This window comes from Amblyomma mixtum, chromosome 1, assembly GCF_055824585.1.
Source record: "Amblyomma mixtum isolate Tamu chromosome 1, ASM5582458v1, whole genome shotgun sequence".
NCBI classification, from domain to species: Eukaryota; Metazoa; Arthropoda; class Arachnida; order Ixodida; family Ixodidae; genus Amblyomma; species Amblyomma mixtum.
In genome coordinates this window covers 101,041,025-101,065,216 of record NC_143012.1, presented here as the reverse complement: position 1 = coordinate 101,065,216, position 24,192 = coordinate 101,041,025, and the positions used below count along the sequence as shown (strand labels likewise).

General features: G+C 53.9%; 1 protein-coding gene across 1 annotated transcript in view; it reads right to left on the bottom strand.

The window, feature by feature from the left end:
- LOC149367335 (uncharacterized) overlaps nucleotides 1-24,192 on the bottom strand; it is an 89,161-nt gene that overhangs the window by 38,934 nt on the left and 26,035 nt on the right. The window contains exon 5 of the mRNA XM_089573689.1: nucleotides 9,166-9,266. Coding sequence (XP_089429815.1) covers nucleotides 9,166-9,266 — 101 coding nt within the window. The remainder of the gene's footprint in view (nucleotides 1-9,165; nucleotides 9,267-24,192) is intronic.

Sequence of the window (24,192 nt, the reverse complement as noted above, 5' to 3'; positions counted from 1 at the left end):
CATACTCTCTAACTTGAACACCACTAACTGCGGGGCGAAGGCCTTCGCCTATGTCAGAGACTTCCTCTCTGCGCGTCAGGCACTCCTCCGGATCGAGGACGAGGAATACGGCCCGTACTCTATGGGTACACGAGGTACACCACAGAGGGCGGTGTTATCACCGCTCCTTTTCAACATCGCCATGATGCACCTGCCCGGCCGACTGGCTCAGGTGGAGGGCTTAAAACATTTACTCTGCGCAGATGATATTACAATCTGGACCACCGAGGGGAGCCTTGGGTAGATGGAGGACCGCCTTCAGCAGGCCGCCTCTATAGTCGATGAATATGCTGCCGACTGTGGTCTCCAATGTGCTCCCGCCAAATCAGAGCTTCTACACGTCAGGACAAACCACAAGGAGAACACGTCTCTACACATATCTCTGTCGGGCGGTCCCATCGCAGAAGTGGCAGAGCTCCGGAACCTGGGTTTGTTCATCAATAACAAACTTAGGCCGGACTCTACTACAGCGAAACTCAAGAGCATAGGTGAACAGGTAGGGCGCATGATCTACCATGTTTCCAACAAGCGGGGTGGTCTGCAGGGCAGGGACGTGCTACGGCTCGCCCATGCCTTCGTGACCAGCCGGATCTTCTACGCTGTGCCGTACCTACGCACCACCAAACAACAAGACGAGCGCATTGACGCCATCATCAGGAAGGCAACAAAGCGAGCACTGGACCTCCCGGTGGCTACCTCCAACGCCACACTGAAGGCGTTGGGAGTGGTAAACTCCTATCATGAGTTGCGGGAGGCCCACCTCGGCTATCGCAGACGGTTGCTGGGCGCCGCCTGCTAAACCGCTTACACATCCAACACACATGCATACCAGAGGGGACGGAGAACATCCCGGTGCTGTGGCACCACATGCTCTGGGTCGCTCCGCTCCCGCGTAACATGGAAATGGCTTCACATGAAGGCAGACGACAAGCGCGGATTCGCACGCTTGAGAGGCAATATGAATATAAAGAGGGCGTCTACTACGTGGACATCACAGGGCTATCGCCCGCGGGATTCTTCACGGCTGCCGTAGTCCACCGGGGAATGAATGTCGATGGGCTATCTTCTCGGGCCTCAAATTCAACACGAGCGGCGGAAGTCGCAATAGCTCTCGCTGCCGCCGATCCAAAATCGAGAATGGTTATCACAGACTCTCGCCGGGCCTGTGAACATTATCTTGCTAGCGAAATATCACCTCTTGCCTCCCAAGTTCTAAGACGCGCTCCCGCCGATCCAACTCTACACCAGTGATCTGGGCTCCTGGCCACCAGGGTCTACGAGGCAATGAGGCCGTTGATGCGGCCGCCCGAGGGCTCACACACCGGGCTCCTCATCCTAGCTCTCCTGGCTCAGAAGCTCATAAACCGCTTCTGCGGTTCCGCGACAGCCACCGTCTCTACCCGGCACCTGCCAAGGGGCTGAGTAAGGCGGAGGAGCGAACTCTGCGGCGCCTGCAGACAGGAACTCTTCTCTGTCCTGCCATAGCAAAACACTTCGATCCGAACACAGATGGGCGCTGCCCGCACTGTGGAGAGATCTGCAATATCTTTCACATGGTGTGGGCATGTACTCAGAATCCTCACCTTCCCCCAACCCCACCCGAGACGCATGGGAGACTGCCCTCCTCAACTGCTCCACACTGGAGTCCCAAAGGGCTCTAGTAAAGCGGGCGCGAGACGGGGCCTCGTCGTGCTGTGTCCCGGACTAAGGTTTGGTTTAGTTTATGAGGTTTAACGTCCCAAAGCGACTAAGGCTATGAGAGACGCCGTAGTGGAGGGCTCCGGAAATTTCGACCACCTGGGGTTCTTTAACGTGTCCCGGACTAAGGATATCGACCATACAAGCAGGGTTTTGTGACCCTGAAACTCTCTTTGAGTATTAAAGTTTTTCACCACCACCAACATCGTTTATAGAGATTTATAAACGATGATGCACGCATCTGGAACATAACGGAGATGAAGCCAGGTCCGTCTCGTTTATCCACGCAGGGGTACGAGCAGAGCCCGTGCGAATGCGATGTAGTAAAGTGGCTTGGAATCTTTTTAGTCCCTTGGTCACACATGGCTTGTTGGGAGAACTCCACAGGGTACTGAAATGGCTGAGCAGCGTTTATCAACGCGAGCGCCTATCGGGGTGCAGGTAAGAGCTTAAGCACCTTCGCACCGCGCGCTGGCTTTGACCACCACGGGACCATGAAGACGCTGTTGTTGACGCATGCGCTGTTATTGCGGCACCGCCACACCTAGCCACCAGGTCGGGTGAATTAAAAGTTTCGTCAACGTTCGTTTAGGTTCGGCTTCGTGTTCTTCGTTCTGGTGCCAAGGTCACCCGCGGCGCGCCGACAAAGGGAGCTAAAAGCATTTCATGCTTAAAATTCTTTTCGCAACCTCCGACCCGTCCACGAGTTACGGTATTGCTAGAACATGCTAGTGCCTCACGTTTTCCTTGTCGTTGCCCATATGCCGACGGTACCTGCCGAGGACCGGGCATGGAGATCATTTAGCTATTGCAGTCACAGAGATGGGTCCGGTGGGTACCGTGGTCACAATGCTTTTAACGCGATGGCGTTAAGGACCCCGTGTCGCAGAAAAGCCGGTGTCGTCGTCGGCGGCGTTGGCCGTGAGCGAAAAATCCCGGAAGCACTAATTAACAAATAAAACCGAGTAGGAAATTGGTCGAGTTGCGGAATCGAACCAGGGCCTCCGGAGTGCGAGGCGAGCATGCTAAACACGCCGCCACGCAAGCTCGGTGGTTTCGAATGAACAAAGGCGCGTCTAGGGAATGCGGGTGTTGTCTTAGAGACAAGTACTGTTGTGTCCGTTCGTTTCGGGTGTACCCCGCGATATGAGAGATAGGCGTAGTTCCTTTTCTTCAAACCTAGTTTCATTTCATTTTCCTTAAAGCCCTTACAGTGCGGTTCGGGTGTCCACGGAGATATGAGAGATACAGGCTTCGTTTTCTTTCCTTAAAACCAATTTGCATTTGATTTTCCTTCCCTTCCCGGGTTCGAACCCGACCGCGGCGGTCGCGTATCGATGGAGGCGAAACGCAAGAGGCGCCGGTGTGCTGTGCGATGTCAGTGCACGTTGAAGATCCCCAGGTGGTCGAAATTATGCCGGAGACCTCCACTACAGCACCTCTTTCTCTCTTCTTTGACTCCCACCTTCCTCCCTTCCCTTACGGCGCGGTTCAGGTGTACGCCGAAATATGTGAGACAGATACTGCGCCATTCCCTTTCCTCAAAAACCAATTTAACCAGTTTAACCATCCCTCACGGCACGGTTCGGGTGTCCACCGAGATATGACGGATCATCGCTTCCCTAAACACAATTTTAATTCCATTTTCCTTCCCTTACGGCATTCCTTTCCTTCGGGGCAAGGCGCCGCGCCGAACGGGCTTTGGCGCTCCGTGGACCCCTTGGCAACGCTGCAACACGCGGCAGGTTTTGAGCCGTCAGCGTGGCCCCGGCGGTAACCACGTTTGACCTTTAGACGACCCCCGTAGTGACGTCACACCGAGCGGAGGAAAAACTGGAGACCAGCTCGGCTCTTCGGCGCGGCCCAGGGTAACCACGCAGCGCCGCGCATCTGCTGCGCGCCGCAGCCGCGAGGAGGCGCTCGCTGTGGTGACGTCATACCAGCTGCGAAAAGAGAGCCCCCGGCTCGGCTGGTCGGCGCGGTCCCAGGGTAACCACGCCGCGCCGCGTACCTGTGCTGCGCGCCGCAGCCGCGAGGAGGCGCTCGCTGTGGTGACGTCATACCAGCTGCGAAAAGAGAGCCCCCGGCTCGGCTGGTCGGCGCGGTCCCAGGGTAACCACGCCGCGCCGCGTACCTGCGCTGCGCGCCGCAGCCGCGAGGAGGCGCTCGCTGTGGTGACGTCATACCAGCTGCGAAAAGAGAGCCCCCGGCTCGGCTGGTCGGCGCGGTCCCAGGGTAACCACGCCGCGCCGCGTACCTGCGCTGCGCGCCGCAGCCGCGAGGAGGCGCTCGCTGTGGTGACGTCATACCAGCTGCGAAAAGAGAGCCCCCGGCTCGGCTGGTCGGCGCGGTCCCAGGGTAACCACGCCGCGCCGCGTACCTGCGCTGCGCGCCGCAGCCGCGAGGAGGCGCTCGCTGTGGTGACGTCACACCAAGCGGAGAGAAAACTGGAGACCAGCTCGGCTCGTCGGCGCGGTCCCAGGGAAACCACGCCGCGCCGCAGCCGTGAGGAGGCGCTCGCTGTGGTGACGTCACACCAAGCGGAGAGAAAACTGGAGGCCGGCTCGGCTCCTCGGCGCGGTCCCAGGGTAACCACGCCGCACCGCGTACCTGCTGCGCGCCGCAGCCGCGAGGAGGCGAACGCTGTGGTGACGTCACACCAAGCGGAGAGAAAACTGCAGACCAGCTCGGCTGGTCGGCGCGGTCCCAGGGTAACCACGCCGCGCGGCGTACCTGTACTGCGCGCCGCAGCCGTGAGGAGGCGCTCGCTGTGGTGACGTCACACCAAGGGGAGAGAAAACTGGAGACCAGCTCGGCTGGTCGGCGCGGTCCCAGGGTAACCACGCCGCGCCGCACACCTGTGCTGCGCGCCGCAGCCGTGAGGAGGCGCTCGCTGTGGTGACGTGACACCAAGCGGAAAGAAAACTGGAGGCCAGCTCGCCTCGTCGGCGCGGTCCCACGGTAACCACGCCGCGCCGCGTACCTGCTGCGCGCTGCAGCCGCGAGGAGGCGAACGCTGTGGTGACGTCACATCAAGCGGAGAGAAAACTGGAGGCCAGCTCGGCTCGTCGGTGCGGTTCCAGGGTAACCACGCCGCACCGCGTACCTGCTGCGCGCTGCAGCCGCGAGGAGGCGGACGCTGTGATGACGTCACACAAAGCGGAGAGAAAACTGGAGGCCAGCTCGGCTCGTCGGCGCGATCCCAGGGTAACCACGGCGCGCCGCGTACCTGCTGCGCGCCGCAGCCGCGAGGAGGCGAACGCTGTGGTGACGTCACACCAAGCGGAGAGAAAACTGGAGGCCAGCACGGCTCGTTGGCGCGGTCCCAGGGTAACCACGCCGCTGCTGCTCTCTCTCTCCTTCCCATCCTCTCTCTGAGAGAAGATTACGTGTGGATGTGTGTATATAAGGTGTTTCGATCAAGGCCTCGTTTGCTTTCGCAACCTACGGTGCTTAACCAAGCTAAGCCTCTGCCAATTTTTTCTTGAGGCCTCCAGTTCTGTGTGCTGCTCAGGAAACGCCGGTGACCGGTTCCCCACGACGCAGTAAATGAAATGAACAAAAGGAAGGCCGTAAGGTGCCTTTCTTGGGTGGCACGCATAACAATTGTCTTTTGATCACAAATGAGGCAATTATCGGTAGTTTTATTGCGTAAGCAATACTGCGCCAGGTTTCTCTGCTACCACCTCTCCCTAGGAATCGCGGCTACGGCTGCTTATCTGTTTTTTCAGCCAGCGTCCGCTTGGGCGGACGCGGTTATTGCGGCAACGCGCGTCTTTTCTTTTCTTTCCTTTTATTGTTCTCTTTCCTCTGATATTTTAATTCTCATATACCTGCACGTGGCAGCGGTGGTGGCTCGGCAGGAGCCAGTTGGCAGGCCCGTGCAATTTCCTTTTCATCCTTCTTCAGTCGCAACAAGAAAACGGGCACCGCTTTATCCACTCTTCTCGCCTTCCGGTTAAAACAGCCTCTGTGCTCTACTCGTCAAAATGCTTTAGAACAATAGCTGGGAAAAGCATAACTCAAACTCTGTCTCCTCTGAACGGAGAGAGAGAGAGAGAGAGAAAACTTTATTTGAACAGGAATTCGGGGCACGCCCCAGGGTCCCCACACGACCCCACTGCACTCAAGTGTTTATGTACCTGAGGTCCATAACACTGGTGGTGGTGGTGGTGGTGGAGAACATTTATTTACACATGCACTACTGGAGGTATTGCATGAGCTGACCCAGAGGGGGCCAGCCCTTACAAGTACTAGGTGGAGGTCCCTAGTTCAGGACCCCAGTGGCGGCGGCCGCCGCCCGGGCTCGCGCTACCAAGGCCCGTTGGGCCTGCAGGTCAGAGCAGCCGAGCAGGGTCGCCTCCCAGTCCTCCCGGGTTGGGTTGGGGCGAGGGGGGATAGCAGGGTTGGAGGGGCAGGCCCACACCATGTGGTAAATGTCCGAAGACTTCTCCGCACAGTGCGGACAGGTGCCCGAGAAAGAAGGGTCGAAGTGTTTGAGAGCTGCCGGGCACAGCAAAGTATTGGTATACAGGCGAAGCAAAAGCCGCTCCTCCGCCTTTGAGAGACCTTTACACGGGCGGGGATAAAGACCATGGCCAGATTGATAATGTAAAACAATGTCTTTAAAGGAGTAAGCGGGAGTGAATTCGAGTTCCTGATCGTCGGGGTCGGAGGGGAATGTCCGGTGAGAGAGCGCGCGGGCGGCGGCGTCAGCTGCCTCATTTCCCTCAAGGCCCATGTGAGCAGGAGCCCAAACGATATGCCGGTGCGCGGGGTCCCCGGTGTAGACGCTGTTTTGGAGAATGCGGTAGGCTAGATATGGTACCCAGCCCTGCTCGACGTTCCGACATGCCCCTCGCGAGTCGGAAATAATTGTTTTTGAATTGGAATCAGATGCAGCCAACGCAATGGCGACCTCCTCCGCGTGTGTTATGTCACGGGCTCGGAAAGTAAGGCCGTTCACTGTTTTGGATTGGTGGACGACTGCGGCCGTGTACCATCCCCCGTGGTGGGGGCCGGAGGCATCCACGTAGAATACGCCGGGTTTCGATCCATAGTGGCGGGCCAGGGCTTCCGCCCGCGCCAGGCGCCGGCCATTATGGTCTTCACGGTTCATGGTCGCGGGAAGAGGGCGCACGTGGAGGGCGCATCTCCACTGGGATGGAATACGTACGCGCTCTTCCATAAGAGTGGTGTGTTGGATGTGCAGTCGGGCAAGCAGGCGGCGACCCGACGTTGTCTTTGAGAGACGTGTGTATTGGTTGGTCAAGTGGCAGCACGGCCGGTGGCGATGGTCTGCACGGCCGGGTCCTCCGAGCGCAGCAGGGTCTCCCAGTCCTCCCAGGTCTTGAGGTTCTCTACGTCCCGCCGGGGAGGGTCCGCCGGACAGAGGGAAAGGATGTGGAGGGAAGAGGCGGAGGGTTCTGGGCATAGGGCACATGCGGGAGAGGGAAAGGATGGATGATAGTGGGCTAGGTTAAGGGGTGAGGAGAGAGTGTGTGTCTGTAGTCTGCGCCAGTGTTGCGTGTGCATGCGCTCCTTCGTGAATCCCCGATCCGAGACCACCTGAGCCCGGTTTAAAGAACCTCGGGCTAAAAGGTTGGCAGCCTCGTTTCCGGGATTCCCGGAGTGCGCAGGCACCCATATCAGCTCCACATGGCGGGGCGGGGGTGCATCGGCCGAGTCCAGTATGTCAAAAGCAGGGACATGAACTCGGTCTCGAGAAAAATTTAAAATCGCATTTTTAGTCACTTAAAATATACCGGGCTTCCGTGCGAGTGATAGCAAGTGCAATGGCGGCTTCCTCTGCAGCCTCTGGGGACGTGTCTGGAGCGAGAGGTAGTGTGAGGAGGGTGGATGAAGAGGAGTCCACCACAGCTGCTATCGCTTCATCACCCTTGCAGGCAGCGTCCACCCATACGGCGTCCGGCTCGGAGCCCTACGCTCGATGGAGTGCCTTCGCACGGGCTCTGCGGCGCTGCTCATGGTGGGACGGGTGCATATTCCTCGGGAGCGGCCTGATGAGAAGCTCCCGGTGAAGGGGTCGTGGGGTGGCGAGGAGAGTTGGGTCGTTGGCCGGTATTCTGATTCCGAGGGAGTCCAGGATATACCGACCTGTGGAAGTTTGTATGAGCCTGATGTATTGGACCTGACGGTGGTCCTCCACCAGTTCCCCGATCGTGTTGTGGAGGCCCAGGCCTAGTAATCTGTCTGTGAGTGTGTTGAGGGGAAGATGAAGTGGTACCTTGAATGCCTTGCTAATCAAAGCATCCAAAGTGTTTATGTCATGTTTGGATAGTTGTAAGTATGGGGTAGTGTACAGCACACGGCTGAGGACAAAGGCATGAATGAGGCGACATAGGTCGCGCTCCTTCATGCCTCTATGACGTCCCGAAACCTTGCGGATGAGGTGCGATACCGCGCCTACAACCTGCTTGAGTTTTTTGAGGGTAGTGGTGTTTTTTCCATCGTTCTGGATGGGCAGTTGTGACCAGGTACCTGAGGTTGGCACGGAGGGTGCCAACCTCAGGTACCTGGTCACAACTTAAAGCGCGACGTCAACAACACCGGAAGCGTATCAACGGGAAGCGGTTTGAGCCACCACTTTAATCATAAGCTGGGGGCCTGAAGAGGCTTGCACTTGCAGTTCGCCGCTGTGATGGTGCTGCATTGCAATTGTGTTATAGAAATGACTCACCTGTGCTCATTTTAGGACGGCGGTTTGAAATGTGGAAGGATATTTCGGAACTTTGCGCTTTTCTCAGCTATTGTTTTATATTTGTTTATTGATACCTCAAAGGGGATATTACAGAGGCGTGGCCGCGTGTGTACTGCGCCACTGCAGCCACCTTTCCGAGCAGAAAAAAAACAAACACGTCGGTAGTGTTTACAAGGACTAATATTCCCGGCTTGCTTAGTTTAATATTGTCCTTTAACATCCCTTTAAGTATTGTATACATGATTCCTGGCGATTTGGAAGCATTACTGGCGAAGTCGAAACTGCTCCTTGATGATTCGATAGAACTTCAGCCGTTTCAGCTGTGAGCCATATTTGTGAACTAGACCATTTTTCTTGTCAACGTGTGTTCGGTGACAGCAATACTCATGGCGCGGCGGCCGTTCGCGCGAGGAATTTCATATCTGAATTAAAGCGTGGGCCGAAAGCAAACATATGTGCACTGATTTCATTATATGAGTGCGCTGATCCGAAGGAAAAAAAGATATAAAGCATGACAATCTGTTTCTAATTTTTCATGTTATGAGATTTCTGTCCAGCGAGTAATTACGGGAGTTCAACCGTGGGCCCACTGTGCGTGGAGTCGGTACATGGGCGAGCCACACGTCACTATATGTTTAAGAATTTAGAACAACTAATCACTTGAATACAGGGCGAAATTTTAATACATGCAGTTAAGCAATACGCACCAAGTTTTTGCCCGGCATTTGAGAGTTTATCTCATTGGATGCATGGATGGACAGGACGACATGACCACCAGCAGCTATATAGAAGTACCATTCATCGTTCTCTGAAAATGGGAGGAAACAAATTAATGTTTTCCAAAGTGTAGGCCTAACAGCACTTGGTACGCGTTACACCAAACATAGAACTCAACATTGGTAAGCAGTAAGTGACCACATCAGAAGGAAAACCTTCACGACCTTCGGCAACGCATCAACAGTTGAAAGCGCTGGAAAGACGGTCTAGTCACAGATGCCCTCCGACTGGAGCACAGTTTGGGACCCCGTTCATCTAATCTTGTCGCGAACTATTCAATCCACCAGAACATCCGCTTTATCCTATCTAACTATTCAAGAACTGCCAGTGTATTTTCAATGAAAATAACCATAAATCTTCCTGACCTCTTTCTCCGTCACAGATACTTTTGGTTGTGTCTATCTCATAAAATTTACCATAACATGACACTTAAAAATCGATTGCTTATTCCTCCGTCCTATAGTACGTGTCATCGCGCATCGATCATCAATTTAAGGTAGGTGTTCCGGCATTTCACTCCTAATCTCGTCTTAATTCATGTACTCCTCGCACCTGCGACGAATGGAACCTCCTCCCTGCCTCCATCGCCACCATAACCAGCGTTGAAGCCTTCAAGAAATGTGCCTATGATTTTGTGCGCCCCTCTTCTCAGCAGTGCCCTCGGGCCTTGAGAGTATTGAAATAAACAAATAGATAAGTAAATAAATGAATGAATTCAACTTAAATGCTTTTGTAATGAAACGACGGGTCCAGTTTTACGGTTCAAGATAGGCGTTTTACATACACAGTGCAGCTAGAAAAATAATGCCGAAGGTGACACGATCATGGTGAGTTTTTATTTTTTTTTTACATACTGCAGCACAATAGAGCGCTATGGCAGGAGTGGGTGAGTAAGACTCTACACAAAGGAAAGCATACAGTGCGGTGTTCAACACTGAAACCGGCTAAAAAAACAAACATAGAAACTACACCTAGAAAGTGAGTACAAGTAAGGATGTGCAGGGAACAACAACAACAACAAAAGTATGAACAAGAAGAGCGGAGTACAAAACAAACAACCCAGAAACTACATCTAGAAAGTAAGTACAAGTAATGATGCGCAGGGAACAATAACAGCAAAAGTATGAAAAAGAATAGCGGAGTACATGTTTACCAATGGACTGCAGGTATGAATATAAGTGACTATGTGTCTTCAATGTCTGTTACAAAAGTGTCAAAATCAAGGAAGCGAATGTTACCAGGCAGTGCATTCTATGATTCGATGGTGCGTGGAAAGAAGTTGAATATGAGCGAGTTGGTATGTGCGTAGAATGGCGTCAAGTTCATGATCACTTTTGGTTGATGTTTCTGGAGCAAAAGTATAGTGATTGGATGACATCGTGACTAAGGAACTGATCGTGCATTGCAAAAATTTTAATGATTCGATGCGGCGACGTGCAGGAAGCATTGCTAGTTTAATTGGGAAAGGAAGTGCAGAAGATGGTGAGAAATAGCGGTCATCACGCCGGAAAATGAAGCGCACATATTTTTTTTGGACAGCATCCAGCCTATTAATCTGTGACCGCGAATATGAATTCCAAACTAGCGAAGCATAATCAAAAACTGGATGCATTAGTGATTTACACATTACTGGCATTATGTCTACAAGGGAGTCAGTTAATCTTCACCGCGGAAACCGAATTTTTTTACGGATTTATTGCAGATGTAATCAATGTGATTAGGCTATGACAAGTTGTGCGTGAAAATGACAACAAGATGAGTATACTCGCACACATTGCTAAGGTACAGCAATGAAATGAGTAAATAAAAATTGAATTGAATTTTATTTCGGATTGTCAAAAATCCTGGAGCCCGAAGCTAAAGGCAGATAAATTCTACCTGATGGGGTCTCGGGCCCCAAGCAAAAAAAAAAAACATAAGTACAGATATACGTCTACAGCAGCAACACTGTGGCGCAATGTTTAAAGTGAATCTTAAGGTACGGCTATGAAATGAGTAAATAAAAATCTAAGAGAATATTTATTAGAGAAGGACATCAGGACAATTATATGAGACATCAGGACAAGCGTTCTCAGCAGCGACATACCAACTGGTGGCGGGCGTCTGCAAGACGTGTGGCGCTTCGGCTGCGTCATTTTTTGACAGGAGCCACGACTCAAGCCATTGGATCCCATAAATTTCGCTCCCTTTGGATTCGGCAAGTTGATCGGCACCCGTGGACACCAAATTCATATAGGTGGGCCCCCTTTTACAAATTTTAACGCGGTTTTTCCTTCCCGCCTCCGGCGCCGACGCTAAGCCTAACGGCTGCGCCGGCGTTCGGCTGTGAGGGAGCCGCTTCTTTCGGCAAGATGGAAGAAACACTTCTGCAACGCGGCTATGACCCGGACGCCATGTCTTGGTCGACCGTTCCCGTCACTGTGGAACCCAAATCGGCACCCGCGGACTCGATCCGCAATGCAAATCTTCTGCGTCTGCTTGAGCGCCGGTCCAGACGCGAGGCCAAGATAGCGGCGAACGCCACGCCAACCACCGACAAGGCTGCTGCTACCCGCCAAGCTCCCGCCTCGCAAAAGGCGAAGGACGCCGGCCCAAAGGGCCGCAACCCAGTTACCAAGTGGAGGCCCAAGCCTTCACCAAAATTTCACCTAGACGACTTTGTCATCGTCATAAAGCCCCGGAAGTCATTGGCCATCCGGGACGTCTTTCAATACGGCGAGCTCGGTCCCGCGTTCGGCGCTTTCCTCGGGGCGCCTAAGGCGTCCGAGTTGAGCCTCCTTTTATGCAAGGACCAAAATTTGATCCTCGCCAGCACCCGGAACGCCCATGTCGCAGACCGTCTGCTGGGAGATTTTTCCATCAAATCGACCATAGGAGATGTGCCTCTCGCCGGCCATCTCAAAGAACATGAAGAGGACGTCTGTTATGGAGTCATTACGGTGGCCAACCATGAGACGTCCGAATCTCTTCAACCTAGCGTGCAGTGGAGGAGCGGCACTCTAATGGATATCCGCAAGTTAGGCAACTCAAACAAGGCCCGGCTCACCTTTTCCGGCACGGTTAAGCCAAAATACGTCCACTACAAGTCTGAAATCGTCTCAGTGCAGCCGTATTGGCGCACTATTCCGGCCTGCAGCTTGTGTGGAACTGTCGTCCATCGGGCAGACGCTTGCCCCAACCCAGCACAAGATAAGTGTGGCCTGTGTGGACAGCAGGCAGCCATAAAAGAGGGGGTGCGGGCCTCTCACCAGTGTATGGCCAAGTGTGCAGTTTGTGGTGGTGGCCATGCCACGAACTCGCGGGTCTGAACTGCAAAATACCGTCCCAACTAGCCAGCCGCCCCTAAGGGCGGGAAATCCAGCGTGACGGGCAGGCAGCCACATCACCCTGGTAGCGTCGGCAGCGACGCTTCAAAACGACAGACGCCTACCAGCGGGAAGGACGTCAAGGGCTGTCAAGTGCCACCACCGCCCCCACACGGCGGCCAAGAGAAGCAAGCCCGCTCCCAAGACAAGAAAGGCGCGGCCGGTTCCTGGGCCAACGCTGTCAAAAATGGCAAACAGGTGAGCGGTTCAGGCAGGGTTGCCTCCTCCTCCCACCCCCTGTCCCCTGCCCCTCGCTCGGCGGCTGACGCTGAGCTCCACAACCTTGTAGCTTCTCTCCGGGCCCAAAACGAGATGCCACTTGCCAAAATTGAAGCCTTAGAGGCTAGAACAACTCCCCCTCCCCCTAGTAACCCCGACACAGAGGCTATGGAGAGCGAGACGGCGGCGACACCGGCTCTGGAACCTTCCCTTGCCGAACTCGAAGCCCGTCTCAATGCCAAATTTGACACCTTGTTGGAGACAGCGATGGAACGCCTCATAGCTCGAGTCATGGAGGCTATCCCCTCTATGATCTCTCAACACGTCGCGACTAACGCCCGCCTTTCTCGCAAAGCCGGTCGCCTTAAGGACGTATCTGGTCGGCCCTCTAGATTATCCCGGCGAGTCAATGACCTCGACGATGACGAAGACAGCTGCCCCCTTCCAGGTGCTGAGCTTCAGCCCCTGGTATCTGGCTCGGGGGCAGCCTCACTACCACCTATCACGTCAAAATCTGAGCATGGCGGGACATCCTCGGTGTAGGCGCTCCCCCCTTTCCAAATCGGCTTCCCCCATTACGATTACTCAATGGAACTGTCGGGGGCTCCGGTCCCGTTCCAAGCGCGCCGACCTCCGGCTTTTCCTATCAACCTTTGAGCATTTGCCAGCGGTGGTTGCCCTCCAAGAGCCAGGGAAAGGCGCCACACTAACAAATTATACGACGTTCCAGCAGGACCCCTCGTCTTTTCTGTGCGTTCATAGAAATTATACAGCCAACCAAGTCGACTTAGACATACAACTTGAATACTCCTATGTAATGGTGACCCTCCTCCCACTCCGCAAGCAGGACCCACCGTTACACATACTCAATATATATTGCAATCCGAAATTTCCGAATGTATCATTCGCGGACCTCTTTAGCCGCGCGCTGAGAGTTGCGGGTTGGGACCCCCTCCTGACTGTGGGCGATTTCAACGCTCCCGCTCGGAAGTGGGGTTACTGCCGTGAAGAGAAGCGGGGACGCAAGTTGGCGGAGCTTGCGTCAACGCTGGGCCTCACTCTTCACACTGACCCCATCCATCCAACTCGTATAGGCAACTCCGTGACAAGGGAACGTGTCCGGACTTGACCTTCACCCACAACATTCAGTATGCAGACTGGGTCAACACCGAGGAAACCCTCGGCAGCGACCACTGCCTCCTGAACATTACGATTAGAGCCTATCCTTTCGCGCGACCAACAACACAAGCCCGACATCCCAGATGGGACCAAGTTCAGGCAAAATTATAACACTGCCACACCAATACATGAACAAGGCTACCAGTCTTGGTCAGAACAATTGGTCTCTAGCGTTCGCTCCTCCGAAACTCAAATTCAGCTCTCAGAGGCAGTTTCTGATGTGGACAACCACCTGCTCCACCTCTGGGAGGCCCGGCATTGCCTCGTCCGTCGGTGGCGCCGGCAGAAGCACAACCGGAAACTTAAAGCTCGCATCGCCGAGCTCACTCAACGAGCGGCTGAGTATGCGGCCCAACTCGCCGACTCCAACTGGGTGGCACGATGCTACACGGCCGCGCGGCAAATGTCAAGCCGGAACACGTGGCGACTTTTTCGAGCCCTAATTGACCCCACGCAAACACGCACGGAAACTCAGAAACACCTCCAAAGAGCCATACACAGCTTTCAGGGCAACACAACTCAGTTGGCGCACAAGCTCCGGGACCAGTACTTGTGCACCACCCAGGACTCCCGCGGGCCGGCGTACTCTTACGCAGGTTCTGAGAACGTTGAGCTGGATCAACCGTTCCAGCTACATGACCTGAGGGCGGCCCTGGCAAAAATGAAACGCGGCCCCGATCCGGGTCGGGACAAAATTACAGTCAAATTGTTAGCCAACCTCCCCGACCCGACATACTTGTCTTTACTGAATTACATTAACTCAATCTGGCTTGGGGAAGTACCACTCCCCATCGACTGGAAGACCGCCCTGGTCACCTTCATTCATAAACCTGGAAAGGCCATCAACACGGACAACCTCCGCCCCATCTCTCTGACTTCTTGTGTGGGCAAACTCATGGAGACGATGGTACGCGACAGGCTGTCCGAGTTCATGGAATCCAAACATCTTTTCGCAGACACCATGTTCGGGTTTCGCCCACACAGATCTGCACAGGATGTCCTGCTACAACTCAATCGGGCTGTCCTCGACGCCGTCGAATGCGCTCACAATGACAAGGTCGTACTCGCCCTGGATTTGAAGGGAGCATTCGACAACGTTACCCACGAGATCATTCTCACCCACCTCTCTCAAACTAACTGCGGCAGAAACGCCTTTCAATACATTCGGCAATTTATGACAGACAGACAATCTTACATTCGAATCCAGGATAAGGAACATGGCCCTTTTCATTTAGGAACCAGGGGTACACCACAGGGCGCGGTGCTCTCTCCCCTTTTATTCAATCTGGCTATGATGCGCCTACCGGCCCAGCTGGGCGCTGTCACCGGTGTACAGCATGCGCTGTACGCCGATGACATCACCCTGTGGGCCACACAGGGTTGCCTTGGAGGCATTGAGACCAACCTGCAGGAGGCGGCGACCATAGTGGACCGTTATGCTCGCCGCTGCGGCCTCCAATGCTCCACCCAAAAGTCTGAATTTGTGCACATACGCCCCTCACCAAAGTGCACAGTCAAAATTTCATTGTCTCTTGAGGCAGGTCCAATCCCTGAAAAATCGAAGTCCGGGTACTGGGGCTCTTTATACATCAAGACGGTCAGAAACAACATTGGCCAAACTCCGTCAGGTGGGGAACAGGTGGGCCGCTTAGTCCGCCGGGTTTATAACAAGCGCAGGGGGTTACGATGTAAGGACGCCTTGCGGCTGGCGCATGCATTTGTATCCAGTCGAAATCTATATTCGACTCCATACCTCCACCAGCGGAAGCAAGACGAGGATTCACTCGAAGTCATCCTCCGCAAAATTATTAAGCGGGCTCTGGGCCTCCCCGTGACCACCTCCAACAAGCGCCTCCTGGGGCTGGGCATGGTGAACACATTTCGGGAGCTCTGGGAAGCTCACTTGACCAACCAATACACACGTCTCTCGAAGACATCGTCGGGTCGCCGCCTTCTTGCCCGACTACACATCCAACACACCACTCTCATGGAAGAGCGCGTACGTATTCCATCCCAGTGGAGATGCGCCCTCCACGTGCGCCCTCTTCCCGCGAACATGAACCGTGAGGACCATAATGGCCGGCGCCTGGCGCGGGCGGAAGCCCTGGCCCGCCACTATGGATCGAAACCCGGCGTATTCCACGTGGATGCCTCCGGCCCCCAACATGGGGGATGGCTCACGGCCGCAGTCGTCCACAAATCTAAAACAGTGAACGGCCTTACTTTCCGAGCCAGTGACATAACACGCGCGGAGGAGGTCGTCATTGCGTTGGCTGCATCTCATTACAATTCAAAAACAATTATTTCCGACTCGCGAGGGGCATGTTGGAACGTCGAGCAGGGCTGGGTACCGTATCTAGCCTACCGCATTCTCCAAAACAGCGTCTATACCGGGGACCCCGCTCACCGGCGTATCGTTTGGGCTCCTGCTCACATGGGCCTTGAGGGAAATGAGGCAGCTGACGCCGCCGCCCGCGCGCTCTCTCACCGGACATTCCCCTCCGACCCCGACGATCAGGAACTCGAATTCACTCCAGCTTACTCGTTTAAAGACATTTCTTTACTTTATCAATCTGGCCATAGTCTTTATCCCCGCCCGTGTAAAGGTCTCTCAAAGGCGGAGGAGCGGCTTCTGCTTCGCCTATATACAAATACTTTGCTGTGCCCGGCAGCTCTAAAACGCTTTGACCCTTCTTTCTCTGGCAGCTGTCCGCACTGTGCGGAGAAATCTTCGGACATCTACCACATGGTGTGGGCCTGCCCCTCCAACCCTGCTATCCCCCCTCACCCCAACCCAACCCGGGAGGACTGGGAGGCGACCCTGCTCGGCTGCTCTGACCTGCAGGCCCAACGGGCCCTGGTTGCGCGAGCCCGGGCAGCGGCCGACGCCACTGGGGTCCCGAACTAGGGACCTCCACCTAGTACTTGTGAGGGCTGGCCCCCTTTGGATCAGCTCATACCTCACCTCCCGAAGTTTATCTGTAAATAAATGTTTTCCACCACCACCATCTCAGCAGCGCCCATTCACCGCCACAAATCTTCAGGTGCGGCATGAAAATTTTGAGGAAATCGCGTGCTTCGCTTCCCGGTGTCGCGGAAAAATTGTAAGGGTCTGCGTAAATGTGTGCCGAGGAAAGCCGCAAACTGAAGCAGGTGAGACCGGTCCGAAGCAAGCGTGTGGGGAGGCTCTACGTGCTCTAATAAAAATTTAGGAAGGCCTCCCCAGCCTGAGGGGCGCGGGGAGGGAACACGGGTTATTGAAGTGGCGGCGATTTGTGCTGCAGTCGAGGGTCGGACTGTTGTTCGTTGCAAGATAAATGGTTGCTGCCTGGCATTGATAATAGACACAAACTCAAAGGTGTCCTTGCTTAAGGAAAGCGGTTTTAACACGTTTGAAAAAAAAAGGATCAATGAAGAAAAATATTTGCAGCCTCCAGGTAGACTGAGCTTCCGCCTTAATCACCACAAAGTGATTCGGCCATGCTCATTCTCTCCGGATGCTATTGAGCACTGGAATAAACTGCCACCTCACGTTGCTGAGTCTACAGGTGTAGCGGCATTCCTGAATACACTTGGGGATTCCGTCTAGGCATGAGATTCCTGTAGACGTGCGCGTAACTGATTGTCAAATATTTCTTTTTGTATAGCAGGTGGCTCTACTTGCAGTGGTGTGAATTGTGTTCCGTTTCTATGCTCTCTTGTATTGTATGCTCGAAGAAGCTTGTTCATTTATGGTTATATATGCGTTTTTTTCTCTTCATTTTCTATCCCTATAATGACCCTCAAATGAGGGTTGACAGTGTTCATAAATAAATAAAAAATAAAATAAAAAAGGCGATCGCGAGGTGATGGGAGTGTCTGGCAGTGTTGGAGCTAGGTTTGTAGGAGGTCGACCCATTTGGCATAAGCGGGCTCTACCGTTCGCACTTCGCTGTCAGTTGAATTGCATTAGATCCCCCAGGCTTCATCCTTTCTTCATATTGACCGTATGAAAGTGTGTCATTATTGAAGCAAACTATCAATATTCCCGTCCTTATCACTCGACGCAAGTTCTCTCGTTTATCCTTCTTTCATTCTTTGTACTACGATGACTATCCGCTCACAGCTGATCCCATCGCCCCTGCCCATCATGTTTCATCCCGGGTCTTATCATTCCCACAAAGTGCAACCCATCTTCGCACGAGCACTGAAGTATCAAACATCACCCTTACTATTACCTATGGCAGGGTGGAACTCGTTACCGGCTGACATAGTTGCTGAAACTGAGTTATCATATTTCCAAACAAAACTTTCACCGCACCTTGGCCTACAAAACACGCCGTGATGTTTTCAGTATCGTCGAAGCATTAAGTCTTATACGCTCAACGTATGTATCCTTCAGCGACTGCAGTGCTGTGTACTTGCAATTTGTATATATAGTTATTCTTTGTATTTGTTAACTACTGTGTGCCAATAATCTGTATTGGGTTGTTTTCATGTCCTCCCCCGCCAGTAATTCCCACTTGGGCCTCTAGGGTATTTAAATAAAATAAAATAAAATATGCCTAGACGCAGTCTGGCGGCCAAAAAGAGTGCTAAGCATATTAATACAGGATGCTTTGAGAAGGGGGAAGGGTAGATGTCTCATTCTTAGCAGCAGCGGTCCATGCGGGAAGCGGTCGATGCGGTCCATGCGGGTCCATGGCCTGTCGGCGTAAAACCGCCCGTCTTTCGCTGTATCATAAATTTTATCACACTTCCTATCATGAAACTGCCCCTATAACACGCGCTCATCGCTTTTCTCGTAATAGTCACCCTAACGCCGTCTACCCTGAACGGGCCCGCACTGAAACATATAAAAAGTCATTTTTTCTTCGAACAGCCAACGACTGGAATGACCTTCCATCCGAAGTGGCGACCATCATCAATCCTGTTCCATTCAAAACCGCCATTGAAGACCATCTGTGTTCATATTGGCGCGTGCTCATGGCAGCGCGCCGACGATGAACACGAAGTGTACGTGTGTCGGTGGACGAAGACGAAGTGTGCGTGGTTCGGACAGCCATCTTGTGAGTTCTCTGCTGTGCGCTGAACTTCGCTGAAACTGTGATGTGTGCCGGTCCTGTCCTCGTTACATTTTTGGTGGATGTGCGGGGTACTTTCCAACATCTACGTGCCCCGAAGGCTGTCTATGAACACGGATTTGACTCCGATTCATCGCAGTGCGAGCCGCCGACTCCAAGGTCAGTCACCAGAGTTCGGCCCGTTATCCCCTAAGACCAGGACTCCAGCCGCGACGCGCAGGACTGACGCGGCAGCTATGGCTGACAACGGAAACTCAGCTGCTCATTTCCTGGTCCTCCAGCCGCGAACGCCGCCGACCTTCCATGGCGAAGTGTTTGAGGACGCGGAGGACTGGCTTGACCAGTTCGAGCGCGTGGCCAGGTACAACGGCTGGGATGCGGAGCGGAAGCTGCACAATGTTTACTTCGCTCTTGACCACTCGGCGAGGACGTGGTACGAGAACCACGAGACAACGTTTCCTTCTTGGGAACGGTTCCGTAGCCAGTTGCTGGCGACCTACGTCAACACCGACCGTCGGGAACGAGCTGAGTCGGCACTGCAGTCAAGGAGCCAGCTACCCAATGAGAGCGTCGCAATGTATTATGAGGACATGACACGACTGTTCAGAAGGGCGGATGCAAACATGGCCGAGGACAAGAAAGTGCGCCACCTGATGCGTGGGATAAAAGAAGAACTGTTCGCTGGGCTTCTGCGAAACCCACCTAACACCACTTCGGAGTTTCTCTCGGAGGCCACTACTGTCGAAAAGACCCTGCAACAACGCGCCCGCTATTACAACCGGGCCGTGAACACCGTATCTCCTGCCGACATCGCGCCAGCCCCCAGCGACTCCGCTGACACCCTGCGGGAGCTGGTTCGATCTATCGTCAAAGAAGAGCTGCACAAAATGCACCTCTCTGCCCAGTCGCAGTGTCCGTCGTTAGCACAAATTATCCGAGAGGAAGTGCAGCAAGCGGTCCCTGAACCTGTTGCCCCTGCTGCCCTTACACCGACGCCCCCGCGCCAGACGTACTCGTCGGTTCTGCGGAAGAACTGCGACCTCACCCCTTGGAGCACAAGCCCATCTGCTTTCCAGCCGCGGCCCCCGCCTGTCCCTGTGTTGGCTGAAGCAAGGCTGCGGAAGACGGACGTGTGGCGGGCACCTGACCAGCGGCCCCTTGTTACCACTGCGGTGAGGCTGGCCATATCTTGCGGTGGTGCCCTTATCGCCGAGCTGGAATTCGTGGATTTCATCCGCGAGTCCCCTGTCCGCTCAATGGCGAACGGCCCCGCGAAATTGAGGAGCACCTGTCAACGCGCCGGGATCACACTGATTTCCCTCGCCCTGACTACCGCCCACCAACCTCTACCCGCTATCGTTCGCCGTCCCCGTCCTTCGACAAGCCGTTTCAGCCGCTCAGCGAGTCCTCGCCGGTGAAACGTGACCCAGCGGCCTGCGGAGGTAAGGCCGCTGACAAGCGAACAGCCGAACATCCTCCATCGCGTTCCCGACCAGACGACGGCTATCAAACGAGGACACGTGACGATCACAAAGGATGTGCAGCTTCGGACTTACCGGTCGATATCGACGATTTAGCAGTTACGGCATTGGTTGATACGGGAGCGGACTATTCGGTTATGAGCAACGAGCTAGCAAAGGAACTTAGGAAAGTTTTAACCGCGTGGACTGGGCCTCAGATTCGCACAGCTGGTGGGCACCTAATCACCCCTGTTGGCCGGTGTACAGGGAGAGTCACAATCGACGGATTTGTTTACGTTTGTGACTTTGTTGTTCTACCTCACTGTTCGCGCGATGTCATTCTCGGCCTGGACTTTTTACAGGCTAACGGCGCCGTTATCAATTTAAAAGAGCCACGCGTGACGTTTTCGCCGACGCAAGCAATTGAAAGAGCCGACCCAGACGACTCCAGGGTGCCCGCCCTGCGTATTGCTGCTGATGACGTGACGGTGCCTCCGCGGTGCAGCATGGTGGTCCCCGTGCAAAGTGACTCGCCCGGTGATCGAGACGTTATGGCAGAGAGAAACGGCAGCCTTCTACTCGAGAAAGGAATCTGCGCTGCAAGAGGGCTTGTTCGCTTACGGGATCGCTTTGCGACGCTCTTGATCACCAACTTCGGAACCGAGTTCCAGCCCATTGCGAAAGGAACGGCCGTCGCATACGTTACCGACTTCGTTGAGCCCGCAGAAATACGTGCTCTGGAGTTACCGTCGCCGGACGGACGCGATGCAGCAGCCGTTCTGTCTACCGTGGACATTAATCCCGGCTTGTCGGTGGGTCAGAAGCAGCGCTTGTTAGAGCTCCTTCGAGTGCTTCGCCACGACATCAAAGGTAGGGCGCACCCCGGTAGCCAAACACCGCATCATCGTCAACGAGGAGACTAGCCCCATATCCCAACACCCGTTCAGAGTGTCGCCGATGGAACGGGAGGATATACGATCCCAAGTGCAAGAAATGCTTGCAGACGACGTAGTCCAGCCGTCCACGAGCCCCTGGGCTTCGCCTGTGGTAATGGTGAGGAAAAAAGATAACACCTTGCGATTCTGCGTCGATTATCGGAAGTTGAATCGTGTCACGAAACGTGACGTTTACCACCCTTCCACGTATCGACGACGCCTTGGATCGACGGCGTGACGCTAAATATTTTTCTTCACTCGACCTTAGGAATGGCTACTGGCAGATCGAAGTGGACGAAAGGGACAGAGAGAAGACAGCGTTCGTGACACCTGACGGCCTTTATGAATTCAAAGTGCTACCCTTTGGACTCTGTTCTGTGCCAGCAACCTTCCAACGCATGATGGACACCGTTCTTTCGGGGCTGAAATGGCAGACATGCCTAGTGTACCTTAATGATGTTGTCATTTTTGCTCCTAGCTTCGAGGAACACCTCAACCGGCTGCGAATGGTGTTACAGGCGCTCCGTTCGGCACAGTTGACGATAAAGCCTCAAAAATGTCACTTCGGTTTCAAAGAGCTCAGTTTTCTTGGTCACGTGATAAGCGCTGACGGAGTCCGTCCTGACCCGGAGAAGACTGCCGCTGTGGCACAGTTCCCCCGCCCAACTGACAAAAAGTCCGTTCGTAGGTTTCTAGGCCTCTGTGCCTATTACAGACGTTTCGTTGAAAACTTTTCCACAATTGCCGAGCCCCTTACAATGCTTACTAGAGACAATGTATCTTTTGTGTGGCATGATGATCAGGAAGCTGCCTTCAACGAGCTATGCAGCCGCCTACAAACTGTCCCAATACTGGCCCATTTTGATGAACGAGCTGCCACTGAAATTCATACTGACGCCAGCAATTTTGGCCTCGGCGCTATTCTCGTTCAGTGGCAGGACGGCAACGAGAAAGTCATAGCGTACGCCAGCCGCTCCCTCTCGAAAGCAGAGGCAAACTACTCTACCACAGAGAAGGAATGCCTTGCGGTAGTGTGGGCGATTAGCAAGTTCCGACCATATCTCTATGGTCGCCCGTTTCGAGCTGTAAGTGACCATCATTCGTTATGCTGGCTAGCCAACCTCAAAGACCCTTCGGGACGGCTTGCGAGATGGAGCCTTCGGCTCCAGGAATACGACATCACGGTAGTGTACAAGTCCGGCCGTAAGCACAATGACGCCGATTGTTTGTCACGTGCACCTGCCGACGTTGCTCCGGCCGAAACGGAGGACGACTACCCTTTTTTTGCTCTCGTCACGTCGTCCGACATGGCCCGGCGTCAACGGGCTGACTCAGAGTTACGTCCGCTCATCGAGCATCTGGAGGGCCTTAACGTCGCAGTTCCGCGGCTTTTCGTTCGAGGTTTGCGTTCCTACAGTCTCCGAGATGGCGTCCTTCACAAGAGGAACTTCGCCCATAACACGGAAACCTTTCTTCTGGTTGTGCCATCCGAACTCCGTCCAGAAATCTTGCACGCCTGCCACGACGAGCCATCGGCTGGCCATTTGGGTGTTACGCGGACATTTGCCCGCATTCGTGCGAAGTCATCATCATCATCAGCTTGACTACAACCACTGCAGGGCAAAGGCCTCTCCCATGTCTCTCCAATTAACCCTGTCCTTTGTCAGTTGCCGCCACTGTATCCCCGCAAACTTCTTAATCTCATCCGCTCACCTAACTTTCTGCCGTCCCCTGCTACATTGCTTTCTCTTGGAATCCACTCCGTTACCCTTAAGGACCAGCGGTTATCTTGCCTTCGCATTACATGCCCTGCCCAAGCCCATTTCTTCCTGTTGATTTCAACTAAGATGTCATTAACCCGCGTTTGTTCCCTCACCCACTCCGCCCGCTTTCGATCTCTTAACGTTACACCTATCATTTTCCTTTCCATAGCTCACTGCGTTGTTCTTAACTTAAGCTGAACCCTCTTTGTTAGCCTCCACGTTTCTGCCCCATAGGTGAGTACCGGTAGGATACAGCTGTTGTATACTTTTCTCTGCAGGGATATTGGTAAGCTACCATTCATGATCTGAGAGAACCTGCCATATGCGCTCCACCCCATTCTTATTATTCTAGTTATTTCCCTCTCATGATCCGGATCTGCGGTCACTACCTGCCCTAAGTAGACATATTCTCTTACTACATATTCTCGTGCGAAGTATTACTAGCCAATGTTGCTCTCATCAGTCCAGCAATATGTGAGGACCTGCCGTGACTGCCAGCGACGAAAGACACCACCAGTTAAAACCTCAGGGCTTCTCCAGTCCATCCCACCGCCTGAAACACCTTTCCAACAAGCGGGCATGGACTTGCTGGGCCCATAGCCATTGTCTTCCTCTGGGAACAAATGGATTGTTGTGGTGACGGACTAGTTAACGCGGTACACCGAGACACAGGCGCTCCCGCACGCTAGTGCTGCAGAAGTGGCTCAGTTTTTTATGACATCCATCGTCTTGCGTCACGGTGCGCCATAAGTCGTCATCACGGACCGCGGAACCGCCTTTACGGCGGCATTAATGCAATCTCTCTTCGAACTTACCCACACCAGTCACCGGAAGACAACAGCATATCATCCCCAAACAAACGGCTTGACTGAACGTCTCAACCGGACGCTTGCAGATATGCTTGCTATGTATGTCGACGTTGAGCATCGCACGTTGGACGAAGTTCTTCCTTATGCAACCTTCGCATACAATA